This window comes from Emydura macquarii, unplaced genomic scaffold, assembly GCF_026122565.2.
Source record: "Emydura macquarii macquarii isolate MOO-44397 ecotype Brisbane River unplaced genomic scaffold, CSIRO-AGI_Emac_v2 contig_3235, whole genome shotgun sequence".
Taxonomy (NCBI): Eukaryota; Metazoa; Chordata; order Testudines; family Chelidae; genus Emydura; species Emydura macquarii.
In genome coordinates, this window is record NW_027133372.1 from 517,413 (window position 1) to 536,156 (window position 18,744).

Here is an 18,744-nt window from a genome sequence, read left to right on the forward strand (position 1 = left end):
GCATCTCTCAGCACCCCCACTGTACACTTTGTTCCAGCCCCCCTGGGGAGGGGGCACTGCCTGGGGTGGGGGGAGCTCCCAGCTACTCCAGTCCCAGCCCCTCCCAGCAGGAGGCGCTGTAGGAGTGGGGCAGCTGTGCTGGCTGGGTGGGGGGAGCTCCCAGCTACTCCAGTCCCAGCCCCTCCCAGCAGGAGGCACTGTAGGAGTGGGGCAGCTGTGCTGGCTGGGTGGGGGGAGCTCCCAGCTAATCCAGTCCCAGCCTCTCCCAGCAGGGGGCGCCGTAGGGAGTAGGGTGGCAGCGCTGCCCCCCCCATCCCCGCCCCCGTGGCATCAGGTTCCCCTTCCCCCCAGCATGCTAGCTGCCGCCTCAGCCCTGTCAGGTGCAAAAGGAAATGACAACAAAGAGGAAATAAGCTTGCAGCGCCCGCGGGGAGCACGCTTGGCCTGAGGTGTTGGCAAGGGACGGATGCACAGCCGCGCCACCTGGGTACTGCTCTGTTGGGAATGGCCCCCGTGCAGGGCATGAGCTAAGGGGATTGGGCACAGTGAAGGTGAGTGGGAACAAGGGAACGGAGCGGCGGTGGGGCCCTGGGCTGTGCAGATCCTGGGTAGGATGGGGGTGGAGGAAGGTGTGAGGAACCCTGAGCAAGGCAGAACCTGGGGGAGATGGGGATGCAGGGCTCTGGGTGAAACAGGCCCTAAGGTGGATGGGGGTGAGGGTCCCTGGGCCTGGGTGGGCCCTGGAGGAGATGGGGGTGAGGGCCCCTGGGCAGGGCAGACCCTGGAGGGGATGGGGATGTGGGGCCCCTGGGTGGGGCAGCCCTGCGGTGGATGGGGGTGAGGGTCCCTGGGCGGGGCAGACTCTGGAGGGTATGGGGGTGGGGGTCCCTGGGTGGATCAGGCCCTCAGGGGATGGGGATGTGGGGCCCTGGGGAGGGATGGGGGTGAGGGTCCTGTGCGGGGCAGACCCTGTGGGGTGATGGGGGTCCCTGGGCAGGCCCTGGAGGGGATGGGGGTGAGGGTCCCTGAGAGGGGTGGGCTGGTGGGTTGTCCCCTGGGGTGTTTGGTTCTGGGCTGGCCATGCTGAGCGCTCACGGTGGACCCCTCTCCCTGCCCTCCCTCCCCCCACAGCGTGCTGGGCACGCTCTTGCTGCCATGGCGTCCGGCCCCACGTCCTCCGCCGACTCCTCTAGCCTCAGCACCCTGGAGGAGCTGTCCGATGCCTTCGACTCGGCCCTGGGGCGCCATGACGACTCCAGCTCGCTGGGCTCCGACTCAGAGCTGAATGGGGCCGCCCCCTATCGCCAGACCGACCGCTATGGCTTTCTTGGGGGCAGCAGTGCCCAGGATGGGTGAGTGGGGCAGGCCTGGGCCTGGGTATTGCAAAGAGTGTGAGGGTGCTGTGGAGGGCGTTCCTGTGTCTGCGAGGGATGAGCACCCTGCATGGCTGACCCAGATGCCTGGGTACCATTCCTTGTCCTGATCTCTTGCTCTCTGGAGCCATTGTGGGTGCTGGGCTGATGCCCAGGTTCTTAGCTCTCCAGGACAATCCCCTGGGCTCTGAGCCTGGATCCAGCATCTCCCTGCTCTGTGAGCTGACAATATGGGGCGCTCAGACCCATAGCGCCGATATACAGAGTGGAGCTGAGCTCCTGGCCTGAAGGCTGGGAAATCCAAGCCAAGAGGAGCCGCTTGTTTTTGTGGTCCTGCCCCCTGCCTCGTCTTCCCGCCCCCTTTGGTGGGGCAGGAGCAGGGAAGGGGCAGAGCTTGGGGAATGAGGGTCTCGGGTGCTGAGGGAGGGGACGGTTCTGGACTTTTGGATCAGGGCCTTGTGCACCAGCTCCAGCTCCCTAACAGCTTGATGTAGGGGAGCCCTCAGCCCTGGGGACATGTCGGGGGTGCCCCCAGGGGTCCCTCCACCCAAGGTGCTAGTGAGGGCAGACCCGGTGCTGGCGAAGGCACCCCAGCTCACCCTTTGTACCTTCCCCTAGCTGGGGAATCGCGAGTGGGCATAGAGCTGCCAGGTTGGATCCGGCCAGCGCCAGCTCAGGCCATCAGCCTTGTGGCTGGCTAAGCTGAGGTTGCTGGAGCTTTCAGGGTGGGGTTCGGAAGAGCCCACGCCACCCTGGTGCCCATGTGTCAGACTGCCACCCTGCTCCCCGCAGCACAGCATCCCGTGTGCTCTCCTCCCTAGAGGCAGCTGCAGCCCCATAACCATCTGTGTCTGTGATCATAACAACACCCAGCTCCCCCAGAGCACTTGCCATCTCATCTGCTATTAGGTGTTCAATGGGGAGGGGTGCGGTGTGGTTGTCGGTGTCCTACTCCCCGTTGTACAGATGGGGAAACTGAGGCACCTCGCGAGACAGGTGACCTGCTCCAGCTCACACTGCCAGCACTGACTGCAAAATGCTGCAGGATGAAAGATACTACATGACTATAATATCCTCTCCTGCTTCCCTGGGACTTGGCTTATCCCGGTGTCTCCCAGGACACTGGGCTAGCCTGATGGTGACAACAACCCTGACTGGCCTGGAGAGAGCTATGGTTAGCTAGTGCCAAGTGGTTTTGTGGTGGTTTTCCCATGTGGAAAGGCTAAGATCTCTTTGGTGGTAGTTGTTTAAATGCACAGTGTGCTGAAGGCAGATGACAGGGTGGGGTTTTCTGGCTACTGGTTCAGTCAGGGTTTCCAGGGTCCTCCCTTGGTGATGGTGGGAGCAGTGTTTAGGTAGGGTCTAACCAAACAGATCCCAGTTCTGAAATCTGTACAGTGCGTTTGCAAAGGAGCAGAGCTTGAGAAACCAGAAACGGAAGCTCTGTCTTTGGATGGGATTTTTCCCTCCCCTTTCTTGCTGTTTGTTTGCATTTCATTTCCTACATTTTTTGTAACAATAATGTCAGTGCAACGTGCAGAGGCACATTATGGCTCCTGAATCGGTGGCTGGAAGGGGCTGTTCTCGTTGTGTAGTTTAGTGGTTTTCAACCTTTTTCCATTTCAAAGACCCCTAAAAAATTTCCAGTGGAGGTGTGGACCCCTTTGGAAACCTTAGACATAGTCTGCCGACCCCCAGGGATCTGTGGACCACAGGTTGAAAACCACTGGTCTAGTCTGACCTCCTGTGTAGCAGGGGTGATTCCTGCACTGAGCCCAGAACTTGTGGCTGAGCTAGAGCGGGTCTTTAGAGACATTTCCTCTGGACTGCCAGGCGCTGAGGGCTGGAGAATGCCCCTGGCCCTTGAGGAAGCTGGGGAGCTCTGCCCCGTTCCCATACCATGAGCCTTCAGAGGACGTGAGCTCAGACGCTGCGGTTTCCTTCCTGGCTGCTCACACCCATCCATCGCCCTAGTCTTTCTTAGGGCTCGGGGGGCGGGGAGGTGTGCTAATGAGAGGTGTGCGGCTCAGGTCGGCTCTAGAGAAGAGCAAGAACCCCTCACCCCTCCGGGAATGGCTCTAAGCACTGTGGGTGCTGGGCCAAGGGAGGGGAGCGCCCTGCACCCCTCCACCCGCATGAACTAACACTTCCTGTTTCAGTAGCTCATGGCTCGGCCACATCCTGTCCCCGTCTCCATGGCGATGTGCACACCGTCTGTGCGGTCAGGGACGTCAGCACACCAGCCCCCCACCCCCACCTCACTCTGCCAAGTGGCTCAGGGTGTGAACAGGACCCTGCAAAGGACAAATAATAGCCTCGTTCAGCCCCGTTGTCCCCGGGATCCTTTCCTACAGTCTTGCCTCCACAGATCTGCTCTGTGCTGCTGAGAAGATCCCATGTGATGGGGCTGCCAACCTGCCCCTGAAGGCAATTCCACAGCCCAACAAGCCCCTCACTGCCCGCACCCATCTCCTAATAACAGAGTGTGAGAGGGAAGCTCTATAGGTGAAAACACCAACAGCTTTACTCTTTCTTTACTCAGTGTTTATTCACTCATTACTCAGTATTTGCTCACTTATTACTCAATGTTTACTCACAGATTACTCAATGTTTACTCACAGATTACTCAATGTTTACTCACTCATTACTCAGTGTTTACATTGTCACTACTCAGTGTTTACGCATTCATTACTCAGTGTTTCCACGCTCATTACTCAGTTTTTCGGTACTTATTACTCAAAAGGGCCACAAAAATGATTGGGGTATGGAACAGCTTTCACATGTGGAGAGATTAAAAAGACTGAAACCGTTCAGCTTGGAGACGAGACGACTAAGAGGGGATATGATATTGGTCTATAAAATCATGACTGGTGTGGAGAAAGTGAATAAGGAAATGTTATTTACCCCTTCACATAACACAAGGACCACAGGTCACCCAATGAAATTAATAGGCATCAGGTTTAAAACAAACGAAAGGAAGTATTTCTTCACACAATGCATAGTCAAACTGTGGAACTCCTGGCCAGAGGATGTTGTGACAGCCAAAAGTATAACTGGGTTCAAAAAAGAATTAGAGAAGTTCATGGATGATAGGTCCATCAATGGTTATTAGCCAAAATGGTCAGGGACGGACCCCCATGCTCTGTGTGTTCCTAAACCTCTGATTGCCAGAATCTCACTGAATGACAGGGGATGGATCACTCGATAATTACCCTGTTCTGTTCATTCCCTCTGAAGTATCTGGCATGGGCCACTGCTAGAAGACAGGTTGCTGGGCTGGAGGGACCATTGGTCTGAGCCAGTATGGACATTCTTATGTTCTTAGTTACTCCATGTTGTTTACTCACTCATTACTCTGCTTTTGCACACTCGTTACTCAATATTTACTTGTTTCTCACTGTTTACTCATTCATTACTCACTGTTCACTCACTCATTACTCAGGCTATGTCTATACAAGAAGCGCTACAGCAGCACAGCTGCAGCAGCACCACTGTAGTGCTGTAGTGTAAACACTTGCTACAGTGAGGGGAAGCATCACTTTAGTAAATTTTCCATCACTTTAGTAAATCCACTCCCCCTCAAGAAGTGGTAAGTAGGCCAATAGAAGAATTCTTCCATCAATCTAGCTGTGTCTACAGTGGAGGTTAGGTTGAGCTAACTATGTTGCACAGGGCGTGACATTTTTCACAGTCCTGAGTGAAGTAGCATGATTGACCTAAGTTTTAGACGCAGACCAGGCCTCCGTGTTTACTCGCTTGCTACTCAGTTGTTACATAGGCCCAGATAGAGGGGAGGCAGTTTGTGGCAGGGCACCAGTTCAGCCCCCATCACTGGTTACAACAACCATTAGGGCTGCCCCAACTTCTGCCTGTATTGCAGTGGCCCAATGGGGCTTTGCACAGAACAGCCAGAGTGCAGCACCTCCCCCCCAGTGTGTCCCTGCTCTGCCCCCAGGGTGCTCTGTGAACTGGGGCTGCTGCAAAGTGGCACATGAATTAGCAGAGCCAACTTTGCACCTAGACCTAAGGGCCTCTGTGCAAAGACTGCCTAGGGCAACAGGGAGTTGAGCCCTTGGTATTTGCTAGGTCATTACTCATCCATTACTTTGTGTTTAGCTGGTTATTAGTCAAGTGCTACCTGGTGTTTGCTTTGTCATTGCTCAGAATTTAGTCAGTATTTACTCAGTTGTTATTCAGGGTTTACTCAGTGGTTATGAAGGCATTGTGTGGTGTTCATTTGGTCATTAGTCAACAGTCAGGATTTACTCAATTGTTACTAAGTGCTTATTGACTCATTATGTCTTTATGTGTTTACCTGGTCATTACTCATGGTTTACTCAGTGGTTACTCACTACTCAGGAGTTTATATAGTCATTATCCAGGCATTACTTGATATTTACTCAGATGTTACTCAGGGTTTACTTGATACCGTATTTCCCCATGTATAAGACGCACCTTTTTCTGAAAAATTTGGGGTCTAAAAACTGGGTGCGTCTTATACAGTGGTTGTAGATTTTTTTACTTGCATTTATGATGAATAAAACTTGAGTTCAATAACATTTTTTTTCAAATTTCGGGCCCCAAAATTAAGGTGCGTCTTATACATGGGAGCGACTTATACATGGGGAAATACGGTAATTACCCAGGGCTTACTCACTGTTTACTCAGCTACTACTGAGCGATTTCTTGATAATTACTCAATGTTTACACAGTGATTACTCACTGTTTAGTTATTAGTCATTACTCCTTGCTTACTTGGCTGTTACTAAAATTCATGGTCTCCATGGCAGAGGGAATACATCCAGATCAGGGAGCTCACAATGTGCCCCACGAATTTACAAACCCAAATAAACAAGAGATCTGTGCTTCTGTTGGGGGGGGGGGTATGGGTTGTGGGGTACCTCTGGGCCACATAGAGGGTGCAAAGCAATGCTCTGGGTCTCTAGGCAATGACAGGAAGTTAGGCCAATGCCCCCTGAGCATGCAGAATATGGGGTTGATGCCCGGGGGTTGGGGGAGCTCTGGGGCTCATCTGAGGTTAGAGCTGGCAGAGTGATGGTGCCACCAGCCTGTAGCTGGGGTTAGGCAGGAGAGGGGTCAGAGTTAAGGTGATGTTGGAACATCCTGATTTGCCCAGTGTTTAGTTTCACATTCCCAGGTGCCGCCTCCCCCGCTCACCCCCAGGGTGAGGCAGGGGTACAGGGAGCTGTAGCAGCAGCATCCGGGAAGGAAGGAACAGACAGGGAATGGGCACAGAGGAGGCTGCACTCTCCTCCCAGAGCAGTGCCCCAGGATAGGAGCCCAGTGTGGCTACTGAATGAGGGAGGAGAAGGGGGCACAAGTGAGGAAGAAAGAGAGGTAGAAGGGGCGCACCAGAGGGACAAAGAGCCAGGAGGAATGCGGGTACAGGGCGAGGAGGAAATAGCCTTCGGCCTGACACCCATTCTCCTCCCCTCATCCAGCCTGGGCCAGCCCCCAGTAGAGCTCATCCGGCACCGAGAGGCCAGATGGGTGGAGATGACATCGCACTGGGAGAAGGCCATGGCCAGGAGGTACAAGAAGGTGAGGAGGAGCCGCAGAGAAATCCCAACCCTTCTGTGGGGCACCCCAATTGCTCACTGGGACACTCAGCCCCACCATGGGGCACCCCAAAGGGCCCTGCTAACCCTCCATGGGGCAACCTGTCCCCCCCATAGGGCACCCCAATGTGCCCCGCTAACCCCCAGTTAAAATGCCTCCACTCCCCCAGGGGATCGGCTGCTGCCTGGCTACCCCCATTAACTCTCCTGATAGCATCGTGCCACATAGCTGAGCCCCCCCGAGCTGGGGTCTCCCTGCCCTCCTTGTATCCAGTGTGGCACCATGCTGGGCCCCTTCCCCTGGTCCCACCGTGCTGTGGTTGACGTAGTTCTCTGGCTCCAGGTGAAGGTCCTGTGCCGAAAAGGGATCCCCTCGTCCATGCGTGCCCGCTGCTGGCCCCTGCTGTGCGGAGGGCAGGCCATCATGGACCGCAACTGTGGCAAGTACCAGGTAAGCAGCTCTCCCCTGCCGCCTCCCTCCCAGCTCTCACTCTCCCTCGGCATCCTTTCCCTTCCACCCTCCTGCCCCTCACCTGCCCACTCTGGCTCACCCGCATCCATGCCCCCAAGCTCTCAGCCAGCTGCCTCCCACATTTTTGCCCCTCCCCCCCGGCACTAGGGGCTGGCTATGTACAAAGCTGCCCTGCAGTGGCTACAGCGTGCAGAGATAACAGCCCAGCACTGCTGCTAGGGGAGCTCTCCTGCGTTGCTGCAGTGGCCAGGGCCAGAGGGCAGGAGGTTAATATACAGGGTAAAAGGGCCCGATCTTGCTCTCTCTCACCCTGCTGACTGCCATGGGGTGACTCTGGTAGAAGACCCGGATCTGGGATGAGGTGTCAGTGGCAGTATATGATGTCTCGGGCGGGAGGGTGCCACGGATCCACAGGGTCGCTGCTATTTCCCAGCTTTTAAACAGCTCCTTGGGGGGGGGGTCTTCCTTCAGTGTGCCAGTCCTCCAAGGGGTCCCATTCTTCCTCCAGGACAGGCCACATGGCCTCAATGCCTCTGAGACTGAGCTGCTGGGCTCCAGCCCTCCTGCTTCAAGCGGAGAGCTCTGCCCAGCGAGTCCAACTTAGCTAGACGCCCGACCAGAGACATTCATCCTCTCCAGGGCCCCAGGCTCCCCAGCCAGTGTTTGCAGTGACACCAGGCAGCCTTTTCCAACCAAAGCAGGGTTTGTTAGCTTGCTGGCATGTGGCACGGATAGAAACAGAGGAACAAAGGTTAAGACATGGTCTGTCCAGGCCAGCGCCAGGGCTCCGTGAGCCATGCAGCTTTGAGAACCATCCCAGTTTTCTTTCTCTGTCCCTGTCCCTTTGGCCCTCAGTCCCAGGTGAGAGACTATACACATGCACGGCCTTCAGGGAGCCATTGTTGTTATGGGGCAGTTCAGTCATTGGGGTTTCCATTGCTCTGGGTTGGTCCCAGCCTGAGCCGAAGGACCCATGCATGTCACCCACACAGCTCTGTGACATGGCATCTTGTGTCTCCCACTTTGCCCCAGCAGCAGCAGTGCCCCCACAGACTAGCAAGCCCAGGGTGAGAGGTACAGAATCACACAGATATTACAGACAACTCCCACTGCCAGCACAGGAGATCCGGAGAATTCCTCTTCCCCCCATTCCCTCCCGCTGCCCTTTCACTCCAGTCAGGCTGGGTCCAGCCAGCTCTGACCCCCCTCCTGACCCACACTACACCTGCACACACAGCAACGATGCAGGGAGCCGCTAACACCCCCCTCCCCAGGCCCTGATCTCCCCCTGCTAAGCTTGAGCCTCTGCCCCAGAGATGGGGAGGTATGGCCTGCTTCCCGTTGCCATGGTCACCAGTTGCCATGTCGCCGTAGGAACTGGAGCAGTCACCTGGGGACCCGCAGTGGCTGGAGACCATTGAGAAGGACATCCATCGCCAGTTCCCCTTCCACGAGATGTTCCTGTCGCCTGAGGGACATGGGTAAAGGGGTGGGGTGGCAGGGGCACAGCTAAGTGCTGGGGGAGCAGGGAGGGGGAAGGTCTGCTGGGGCTGACACCTGAGCTGTCCCTGCAGCCAGAGCGGGTGTTGTGTCCTGCTGTTGCCCCCCGCCCCCCTCCAGCCCAGGACGATCCCTCCGGCTGGGCAGCGCTGGCCCTACTGGGCCTGTGAGTACCGTTCCTGGCACTGGCCACTGGGTAGCGCTGTCTCCCCACTGACACCGGCTCCCAGACGTGACGCGGGCCATGGCACCAGTGGTGAGCCAGAGCTGCCCCCCCCCCTCCACTGGGGCAACCAGCAGCTGAATGGTGCCCCCTGGGGAGCAGAGTTTCCCCCGGCCACCGGGGAGAGGGGGAGCGTATGATACATCTACCAGTCCCCAGCCACACTTTTCCCGCCCTCTATCTACCCTTCGACCCTCTAGACTCCCCTCCCTGTGTCTGTTTAGACAGCTCTGCATGTCTATGGCCCTGTGGACTCAGGACACCTGGCTTCTTCCCAAAGGGCCGATCCGGCCTGGGGTCGAGGGAGGGATGATACTGGGCTAGCTGGGCCCAGTGGTCTGGTCTGGCATGGGGAGGATCTCTGCGCGGGGCGCCCCGGCCCAGCTCTAACCCCCGTCCCCATCCGTGCAGGCAGCGTGAACTCCTCCAACTCCTGAAGGCCTACACTGTGTACCGGCCCCACGAGGGCTACTGCCAGGCCCAGGGCCCCCTGGCTGCACTGCTGCTTATGCACATGCCTGCTGAGGTGAGTCATGCTTAGCAACTCCTGGGAACCATGCCCCACCGTCCACGGGGCAGCCCCTCCTCACTGCCCTGCCCCTCCCCACCCTACTGCCCAGCCTCAATTCTCAGGGCACCCAACCCCATTGCCCTGCCCCTGTCCCCACTGTCCTGAGCCCAGGCCAGGCACCTGCCCTCGCTGTCCTGCCACCCTGTAATGCCACCCCCCCAGTCATGGGCACTGGCCCCCACTGCCCTCCTCCATGGAGCAGCCAGCTCCCATCCCCCCATGGGCCACCATCTCCCTCCCGCCCTGGGTCACCAACCCCACTCCCATCTCTCATAAGCCACCCCGCTGAGGTCCCTTCCCATGCCAGGGGCCAGCCAGTTCCCCTCCTCCCCCACACACGATACACACCTCCCCCCTCACACACTCCCTGTGCCCTTTCCTTGCCAGCCCCCAGCACCCCTCCTCTATTCACACCCCCATGTGCTTTGGGGACCCTAGCGTCCCCCCGGCTAATGTCTCCGCCTCCTTTGCAGCAAGCCTTCTGGTGCCTGGTGCAGATCAGTGAGCGTTACCTGCCTGGCTACTACAGCCCTGAGATGGTGAGAGACCCTCCTGCACCCGTCCCCCGGGACAGGGATACTGGGGGGTCACGGTCCCCCATGAGATGCAGCATGGAGTCAGCAAGGGAGAGGGAGAAGCCTGCAGCTGCTGGTCTCAGCCTTCCCCAACAGGGGGCGCTGTGACACCAGGGAGGGGGAGGAGCCTGCACTGCCCAGCCCCGCCTTCCCCAGCAGGGGAGCAGGAGAGGCTGTGGGGCTGGAGCCCGTGTGCTTGGTAGTGGGTGGGGCAGTGCAGCGGGCAGATCTGATGGGCTCTTGGCTGCCCCTGCAGGAAGCGGTGCTGCTGGACGGCGAGGTCTTCGTGGCACTGCTGCGGCGCGTTTGCCCCAAGGCCTACAAGCACCTGCAGAAGCACAGCGTGGGGCCGCTGCTTTACGTCACCGAGTGGTTCCTGTGCCTCTACAGCCGCACTCTGCCCTTCCCCACTGTGCTGCGCGTCTGGGACGCCTTCCTCAGCGAAGGTGTGTGGGAACACTGGCTCAGCCCAGAGCTCCACCAGCTGCCAGCCACCCAGCTCACAGCCAGTGCTGTGCTGAGGGCACGAGCTCACGGATCCTGGGCGATTTATTTTGGCTTCCCCAGGGCTGAAACACCTAGACCTGGGCCAGGAGGGGTGGGTCATGTTGTCCTGGCAGTTTCACAGCTCCCCACAAGCCTGCTGGCTGTTTCATGGGTCCCCCCCACCAGCTCCCTTGTCTGTTTCATGCCTCCCCCCTTCCACACCTCATCTGCCTGTTTCATGGCTCCCCCAGCCATCTCTTGGCTCCCCTTCCCAGGGGCCTTTGGCTGTTTCACGGCTTCCCCCAGCTCACCTAGCTGTTTCATAGTCATCTCCCCGCAACTCTCCCTTGGCTGTCTCATGGTTCCCCCCCACCCAACACTCACACCGCTCCCCTGACAATTTCATGGCTTCTCCTCCCAGGTGCCTTTGGCTATTTCATGGCTCCCTCAGGTCCCCCTGGCTGTTTCAGGGTCCCCCGCACAGTATCCTGGCTGTTTCATGGCTGTGCCGACAACCCCTGCTGCTGGCTTGGGGCCTGACAGCTGCTGTCTCCCTGCAGGAGTGAAGGTGCTGTTCCGGGTGGGGCTGGTACTGGTGCGCATGGCGCTGGGCACCTCGGAGAAGCTGCGGGACTGCACGGGCGTGGTGGAGACGCTAGAAAAGCTGCGCAGCATCCCAGCCTGCCTGCTGCAGGAGGACATATTCATGGCCGAGGTGAGGGCGGGGACCAGAGATAAGAACCTCCAGCACAACCCACCGTGGGGCCAGACACCCTCCCCCCCAGCTCCGTCCTTTCCCCCCCTCTCCTGCCCTCGTCCCCAGCGAAGCCCCCAGCGCTGTCCTCGCCCCGTTCTGCCCCTTCCCCAATTAAGCCCCCAGAGGGGCTTCGGCCTCTCTCGTCTCACAGCGCCCCCTGCTGGGGAGGGCAGGGCTGGGCAGCTGCAGGCTCCTCTCCCCGTGGGGTCACGGCGCCCCCTGCTGTTTCTCTTCCCTGCACTCACCCAGCTGAGGCCTCTCACACCTGTGCGCCTGGGATCCCCCTTTGCACAGGGGTCTCCCCTCAAGATGCAGACCCCGTGACTGCTCCTCCCCTTCCCCCCCCCCATCTCCTGCAGGTTCACGACGTGGCCGTCTCGGACCGTGACGTGGAGCGCGAGTGCCGGGTCCAGCTAGCCAAGCTGCGTAAGGCCCGGCCTGACTTTGGGTACCGCCTGGAGCGGCGCCTGTCCAACGCCAAGGCCATCTTCGACACCCAGCAGCTGGAGGACGCGCAGCAGCCCAAGAAGGGCAGTCACCCAGGACCTGCCTTCCTCATCCCCCAGATTGTGGTGAACCCCCCGCCGCCGCCCCCCAAGGAGCAGCGCCGGCTGGAGAGAGAGCGGCTGAAGGAGCAGCGCCGGCAGGAGCAGGAGCGGCGCCGGCAGGAGGAAGCGGCCGAGAAACAGGCGCGGAAGAAGAAGCCCCCAGGCAGGAAGAAGCCAGACACGCGTGGCAAGACCTTCCACGTGGCCCAGCGCCCTATGCTCAACCCAGCGCCAGGGGGCAGGGAAGGGGAGGAGCCTGGCCCCACCAAGAGAAACTCGGCCCCGTACCTGGAGACCTATTTCTGAATGGGAGGGGTGGAGCCAACCCAACCAAGAGAGACTCCACCCCCATAGTAAGATCTGTTTTGGATGGGAGGGGTGGAGCTGGCCCCATCAAGAGAGACTCTACCCTCTGCCTGCTGAGGACGATGGAGCAGGGACAGTGTGGGGCATGGCGTTGAAGGGGGAAGGGCTCTTGGCCTCAGAGAGCTGAGACCCTCCTGCACCCCACAGCGCTGATCAGCGGGGCCTGATTCTTCCGCCTCCGTCAGCATTTGCACTGAGTGGAGAACCTGCCCACTGTGATGTGATCAGCAACGCGTCCAGTCCAGCCCCCACCTGAGCCTGGCTCACCACACCCACGGGCTGTGTTTTGGCTCTGGGCCTGCCCCACTTTTAGAGACTTGACTGAGCAATCAGTGCCCAGGTGCTATGGGCACACAGCTCCCTGCTGGAGAGCCAGGACCCTGGCAACCAGATATTGCAGCCTTTTATTAAACCCACAGCACGTGACAAGGGGGCGGAAGGAGGGATTGAACATTTAAAGGGAAATGAATCGTCCTTCTAGGGTCCTTCCCTGCAGCCCCCTGAGCTGTGGCTAGGCTTGGGGGGCTGATGAGCCCCGGCTTGGCAGCTTGTCCGTGTAGATGGTATTAAAGGATAATCCTGGGGGTAAAGGCCGATTGGAGGTGTTGAAACAGGAGCCTGTTTGTTGGGGGCGGGGAGGAGTGAGGAGAAATAGCCCAGCAGCTGATGGGCAGGGTGGCTCACCTGGCAAACAACAGGAATGCGGGGGGGGAGGGGGGGAAAATTGGGGAATACGCCCTTGGGCAGCCCCAGGAGGTGGGCCAGGGTGGGAATAGCAGGGGGTGGTGCTCCAGCCAGGGTCAGGCGCGATGATCCCCCAGTGGCTTTCTACCTGGAAGCCAGCTGGGCTAGAAACCTGAGGCCTGCCCCCAATGAGAGAGGTCCCTGCTTTTCAGCCATGCGAGGTCAGAACTGGGCCTGATCCTGTGCTTTGTGGCCCCTGTTTACAGCTGCTGGGGCAGACTCCCCCTAACCCCTGTAGGGTCAGATGGGGATTGGGTTAAGGATTCCCTCTCCCCCCTCTAGATGGGATGGCCTCCCAAGGGGTCAGCGCTAGGTAGCAGCCCAAGGCGGCGTGATCCGATCCCAGCAGCCAGTAACCAGCTTAGTCCCCTGCTCAGATTACACTGCCGTATATAGACAGGCAGCCACACACCTGCAGGGCCCTCCCCGGCCCCAGCCGGCATTAGCTCTTCACCAGGATTAGGCCCCAGCCCAGCAAGGTGCAGGAAGCTCGCAGAGCTGGGAGCAGCTGCCCCCTGCAGAGGCTAAGCTGTGCACTGGGGTGGGAGGAACAGAAACCCTGGGCAAGTCCAGCTGAGATCCCTGACTCTTTCAGAGCCTGAGACCGGATTGGAGCTGGCGCCCTAGAGGGGAAAGGCCCTGTGTCCCATTCCCCACCCCTATGGACCCATGATCCCCCCAGGTGCTTAGCCCAGGCTATGGGGATTTTGACTGCTCCTTGGGTGCCTTGCTCTTGGTGCAGGACTCCCAGCACTTCCCCCTCCCCCCCCCACACACATACACACCCCGTGTACAGCCTGCCACCTCCTTCCCCGGCGATAAGATAAGACCTTATCGTCCCAGCAGTGTTGATCTATGGTGGAGGCACTGGTACGCGGAGCTGCATTGCTCCGTGTGAGCATGCCACCTCTCATCCAGGAGCCCATGGGAGGCAAGGAATGGGCCCTGTGGGTCACCACCCCAGGCCGGGGGAGAGATCAGGGCCTAAGGCACCGGACTCTATCACTGCATCTCCTGGCATAGGTTTCTGGCCCTGCCTTGCTCAGTGCTGGGCCCCTGAAGGGCTGAGCTCTCTGTGCTGCCAGATGTGGGGAGATCGAAAGGGTGATGCCCATAATGTCCACCCTGCCAGGGCTCAGGGTGCTGGGAGCTGCCGGAGGTTGAGCGGGCAGGAGGGCGTGGCGGTTGGATCTGTGCTACCACCCCCCAGTGGAGCCGGCTCTGGGGCAGCAGCGAATGATGTGCTAGGAAGTGGTGGTGCCAACCCAGCCCAGCTGGGCCAAGCAAAGGACCCACATCCAATCTTCAGGGTGGGTCCCAGTGGGGTAGGGGGAGGGCTGGATGCTTCTGCGTCCATCTCTGTGGTGCCGACGGGGCTGTGGCATCTAAGCCAGGCCAGGGAGCTGCTGTGGCAGCCAACAGGGCAGCTGTAGATGGGGGAGCCTACAGCAGGGTCTGGTAAAGTAAGGGGGTGGCTCAGATTGGGAAACTGAGGCACAGAGAGGGGAAGCCACCACTCTGGTCTCATCCCTGTGGATGGGGCTGCCCCCAGCCCTGGAATCAGCCGTGCCTTATAGAACAAACCCCTGAGTCCTGTTCTGCCTTGGGCATCTGCTCAGAAGCCCAGTGCCCAAGGCCCACTGCCCCTCCCTTAGGGGGGTAACCCTATAGAATTCACTCCCTCCTACAGAATCCCATAGGGTGGACCCAGAACCCTCCAGAAAGAGTTTCATTCTCCACTCTGGTGTCCTTGCATAGGTCCCCTGTGCCATGTCTGGTTGGTTTCATCCCCCTATAGAATTCTATAGAGACCAAGGAGGGCTGAGTGACAGCTTCACCTGAACGAGCCAAGGCCAGAGGGCTCCAATAACTCCAGCTTTATTAGGGAAAAGTAGAGAGTCCCACGAAAGGCGAACTCCCTGATGGACGCCTCACAGCGGTAGCCCCAAGAGCCAGGGGCGAGGCCCAGTTGTGCACCGACACACTGCAAGAGACAGGCCATGCCCCAGCTGAGATCAGGGCCCTGTTGCGCTGTACTTACATCAGTACAGCTATGTCACTCGGGGGTGGGGTGGTGGAAAATCCACCTCCCTGAATGACGCAGTGATACCAACCGAACTTCTGGTGTAAGGCAGCGTAGAAGCTCTCCCTTCGATGCCTCCTCTCGGTGAGGTGGATTAAGTACGCCCACGGGACAAATTCTCCCGTCTCCCGTCCGTCCGTGTAGGTAGCATCTGCAGCCCTGACCTTTCTCTCTGGCTTTGACTGACCTTGAATGCTGGAGAGCCAGCCCCTGGTGTCAGGTTCCCACCACCCTTAAGTCCTGGGGAGTGGGTGGGCGTGAACTGTGCTGGGTCAGGCTCTGGGCTGTCCTCTTTTGTCTCAGCTGGGGGGACTGGTCTGCCTAGAACAACACCCGTGTGGGCCCTGTTTCTTGGACCCCAGCTTCATTTCCAAAGCTGCTCTGGCCATCATCAGGTGGCCCCTCATCCGGCCGCTTGCTGCTTCATTTGCCCCTGCCTTGGCACCAAGGGCAGGTGTCCGAGACCCACCATCAGCTGCCTTGGAGTCTCGCTCCATCATAGCGGCAGAACTAGGGGCTGGAGGGGGGGGGGAAGGGCAGATTTATGTTTGCTGCCCACACACTATCTTGCAGAAGTGAGAGCAGGAGATGCCCTCCAGCCGCCACAGGGCCTGGAGGAGACACCAGGCCCGGGGAAGGTGCAGGTGCCTGTGTGCCAGTCGGTGGGGTGGGGTGGGGGATGGGACAGGGCACCGGCATATAGGTGGGGGTGCACGTGTGTGCCCCTGTCACTGAGGAGATGAGGGCCATGGGCACCAGCCGCCAAGGAACTGCCATAGGAATGGCAAAGTAGGAACTAGCAGGCTGCCTCTTCCCAGCCTGCAACCAGCAGTCCCTCTCTCCCAAGCCCTCGCTCCCCCTCCTATCTCTTTGCCCCCCCCATCACCGGCGTCTTCTGCCCCAGCTCAGCGCCCATTGGGTTCCAAAAGCCACTTGGCACATGGGGTTAAACACATAAGGCACTCCGGCCCAGTGCAGGGCTCACCCAGCGGCAAGGGGGAGAGCCGCTGGCCGGCCTCAGGGGCCTCGCTCTCAATGTCAGGGCTTTGCTCTGCCTGCAAGGTGACGTCTGTGGAAGGCGGCAGCAGGTCCCTGCCAAAATCCTGGGGAATGTTCTTGGCCTCGAGGGGCAGATCTCCAGTGAGCTGGGGGAGAAGGAGGAGCTAAAAATGGAAAGCGGGGGGGGGGGGGAGGATCCCCAGAGCCCCGAGAGCTTGATTAGCCATGGCCTCCAGCCCCTCTGCAATTGTCTGTAGGTTAAGCAACTGGCACCAATTAACACCTACCAATATAACCCTCCCCAGCCCCCACTCATCTGACTGTTCTCTGGCCAGAAAGAAGAATAAGGGTGGGGGAGCAAAGGAGGGTATGGCGGGGGAGCACACCGCCCTGGGATAGGGGGAATAGGGGACCCTGGTGTGGGGGGAGGGGAGAAGGGGCACAGAGAGTCCCTACATGTGGGGAAGGGGGGCAGACAGAGCCCCTGGCATGGGACAAATTTGGGGCCCTGATATGGGGAGAAGGGAGCCCACCGAGCCCCTGGCATGAGGGGAGAATGGGGGACATACAGAAGCCTTAGTGTGGGGGACATTGGAGCCCTGGCATGGGGGCAGAGGGAGGGACTGCACTCTCCCCATTGTACAGATGAGAAACTGAGGCACTAAGCGATTTGATCAAGGTTACGAGCATAGAGCTGGGAACTGAACCTGATCTCCCACATCCTAGGCCAGGGCTCTAACCACTGGACAGTCCTGCCTCTTTCTCCATCCCTGCTTCTCTTCAGACTCAAGGCTCTCTTGTCCCTCCTCCTCTCGTTCATGCAGATCCTCTGCAGCCCCTCCTGTGCCAGGTTCTCCTCAAAGGGACTTCAGAGGAAATGTGAAGGGGCGGTGGCCAGAGAGGGCTCCCCAGTCCTAGAAGCCAAGGAAAAGCCTTTTAGGGCATCACTGATGAGTGGTCACAAGGGTCTATTAGTCCAGCTGTCATTCCCAGCATAGAACTCCTTCCCTGGCGTGTGCATACAGTGTTCCGTATTAGAGCGGTGCCTGCCGGTGAGAGACAGTCCCTGCCCCAGACAGCTTACCCTCTTAATAGACAAGACAGGCACAGGATTTCAGGAGAAACTGAGGCACATAGCAGGAAGGGCACCCAGTTGGGAATAAAACCAATCTCTGTCAAGTCCCTACTCACTGCTCAATCTACTAGACCACACTGCCACTCTAACGAGTGCCCGGTGCTATTGGCCAATCCTGGTGACATCACTGCAACAGGAAGATGTCACAAAGCAAGGAGACAGGTGAAGTAGGGCCAGCAGGTCCCAGCACCAGCTAAGATGATGTGCTCTTTGTCCCGAGCCAGCCAAGGCATGTTACCAGAGCAGACAAGCAGAATATGAAGCCTCCAAAGTACTTTGTTAGCTTCACCCTAGGATTTTTATTCCAGTGGAGTGCAGCATCTTTTCTGGGGCCTGGTCTACGCTGTCAGTGGCAGTCGACGGGAGATACGCAAGCTACATAGTGCAGCTTGCGTATCTCCCGTCAACTTATTAACTTTGACTTACCACAGCATCTCCACTGGGCTGCTCTGATGGGAGATGCCTTCTGGTCAACACAGCCGTTCACTTCTCACCGGGATGGATTTATGGCATCGACCGGAAAGCACTTCAGGGATCGACTGAGCGGGTCTTTCACTAGCCTTGCCTTTACTTAGCTTCTCTTTAGGCCCATAGGCTTGCAATTTGCCCTAGTGCTGCTCCTACACTATGAATTTCTTTGATTCTTCCAGTAACTAGGATATTGTCTAGAGACTAAGCCAACAATATCTGCGCTATAATGCCTTGAAAAGCTGCTGGAGCAGCTGCTACCCCAATAGGGAGCTGGTTATACTGGAATAGCCCTTTTCATTCATGAATGTTATGGATTTTAATGCCAGGAGGGACCATTCTGACCTTCTAATCCAAACTCCCGCATAACCCTGGCCAGAGAACCTCCTTTTGGGATTTCTGCCTCCCAGACCAAAACAGTTTGTTGAGGTGAAGCTGATCTTTCAGAGATACAGACAAGCCTGATTGAAAGGCTTCAAGGGATGAAGACTCTGCCATGTCCATAGGTGAGTAGCTCCAATAGGTAATTACCCTCTCTATTAAAAATGTTGCACCTTATTTCCAATTTGAAACATGGCACTGGATCTTCTTGTGCATCTAGATTACAGAGCTTTTGAGAATACAATATTTCTTCCCACGTAGTCCATAGGTACCTGTGATCAAGTCACCTCTCACCTTCTCTTTGATCAGTCACTCACGAGGTCACTTTATCTGCTCAGCTGTGCTTCAGCCCTACCCTGGGATTCAAGAGATGAAGGCTCAATTTCTAGCTCTGCCACAGATTCCCTGTGTGTCCCTGGATAAGTCACTTACCCTCTCTGTGCCTCAGTTTCCTCCTCTGTATAATGTGGATACTAAACTTCCC

At 58.0% G+C, this 18,744-nt stretch overlaps 1 protein-coding gene across 1 annotated transcript; it reads left to right on the forward strand.

Annotated features, from left to right (window-relative positions):
• The first annotated feature begins 470 nt into the window (after positions 1 to 470).
• On the forward strand, positions 471 to 13,051 carry TBC1D10C (TBC1 domain family member 10C). Its single transcript, XM_067531985.1, has 10 exons — positions 471 to 551; positions 1,132 to 1,352; positions 6,836 to 6,935; positions 7,296 to 7,403; positions 8,799 to 8,905; positions 9,559 to 9,673; positions 10,192 to 10,257; positions 10,550 to 10,739; positions 11,340 to 11,494; positions 11,896 to 13,051. Exons 2-10 carry the CDS (start codon positions 1,156 to 1,158, stop codon positions 12,388 to 12,390), a joined length of 1,533 nt encoding a protein of 510 aa, XP_067388086.1. The 5' UTR covers positions 471 to 551; positions 1,132 to 1,155; the 3' UTR covers positions 12,391 to 13,051.
• Positions 13,052 to 18,744: the final 5,693 nt, after the last annotated feature.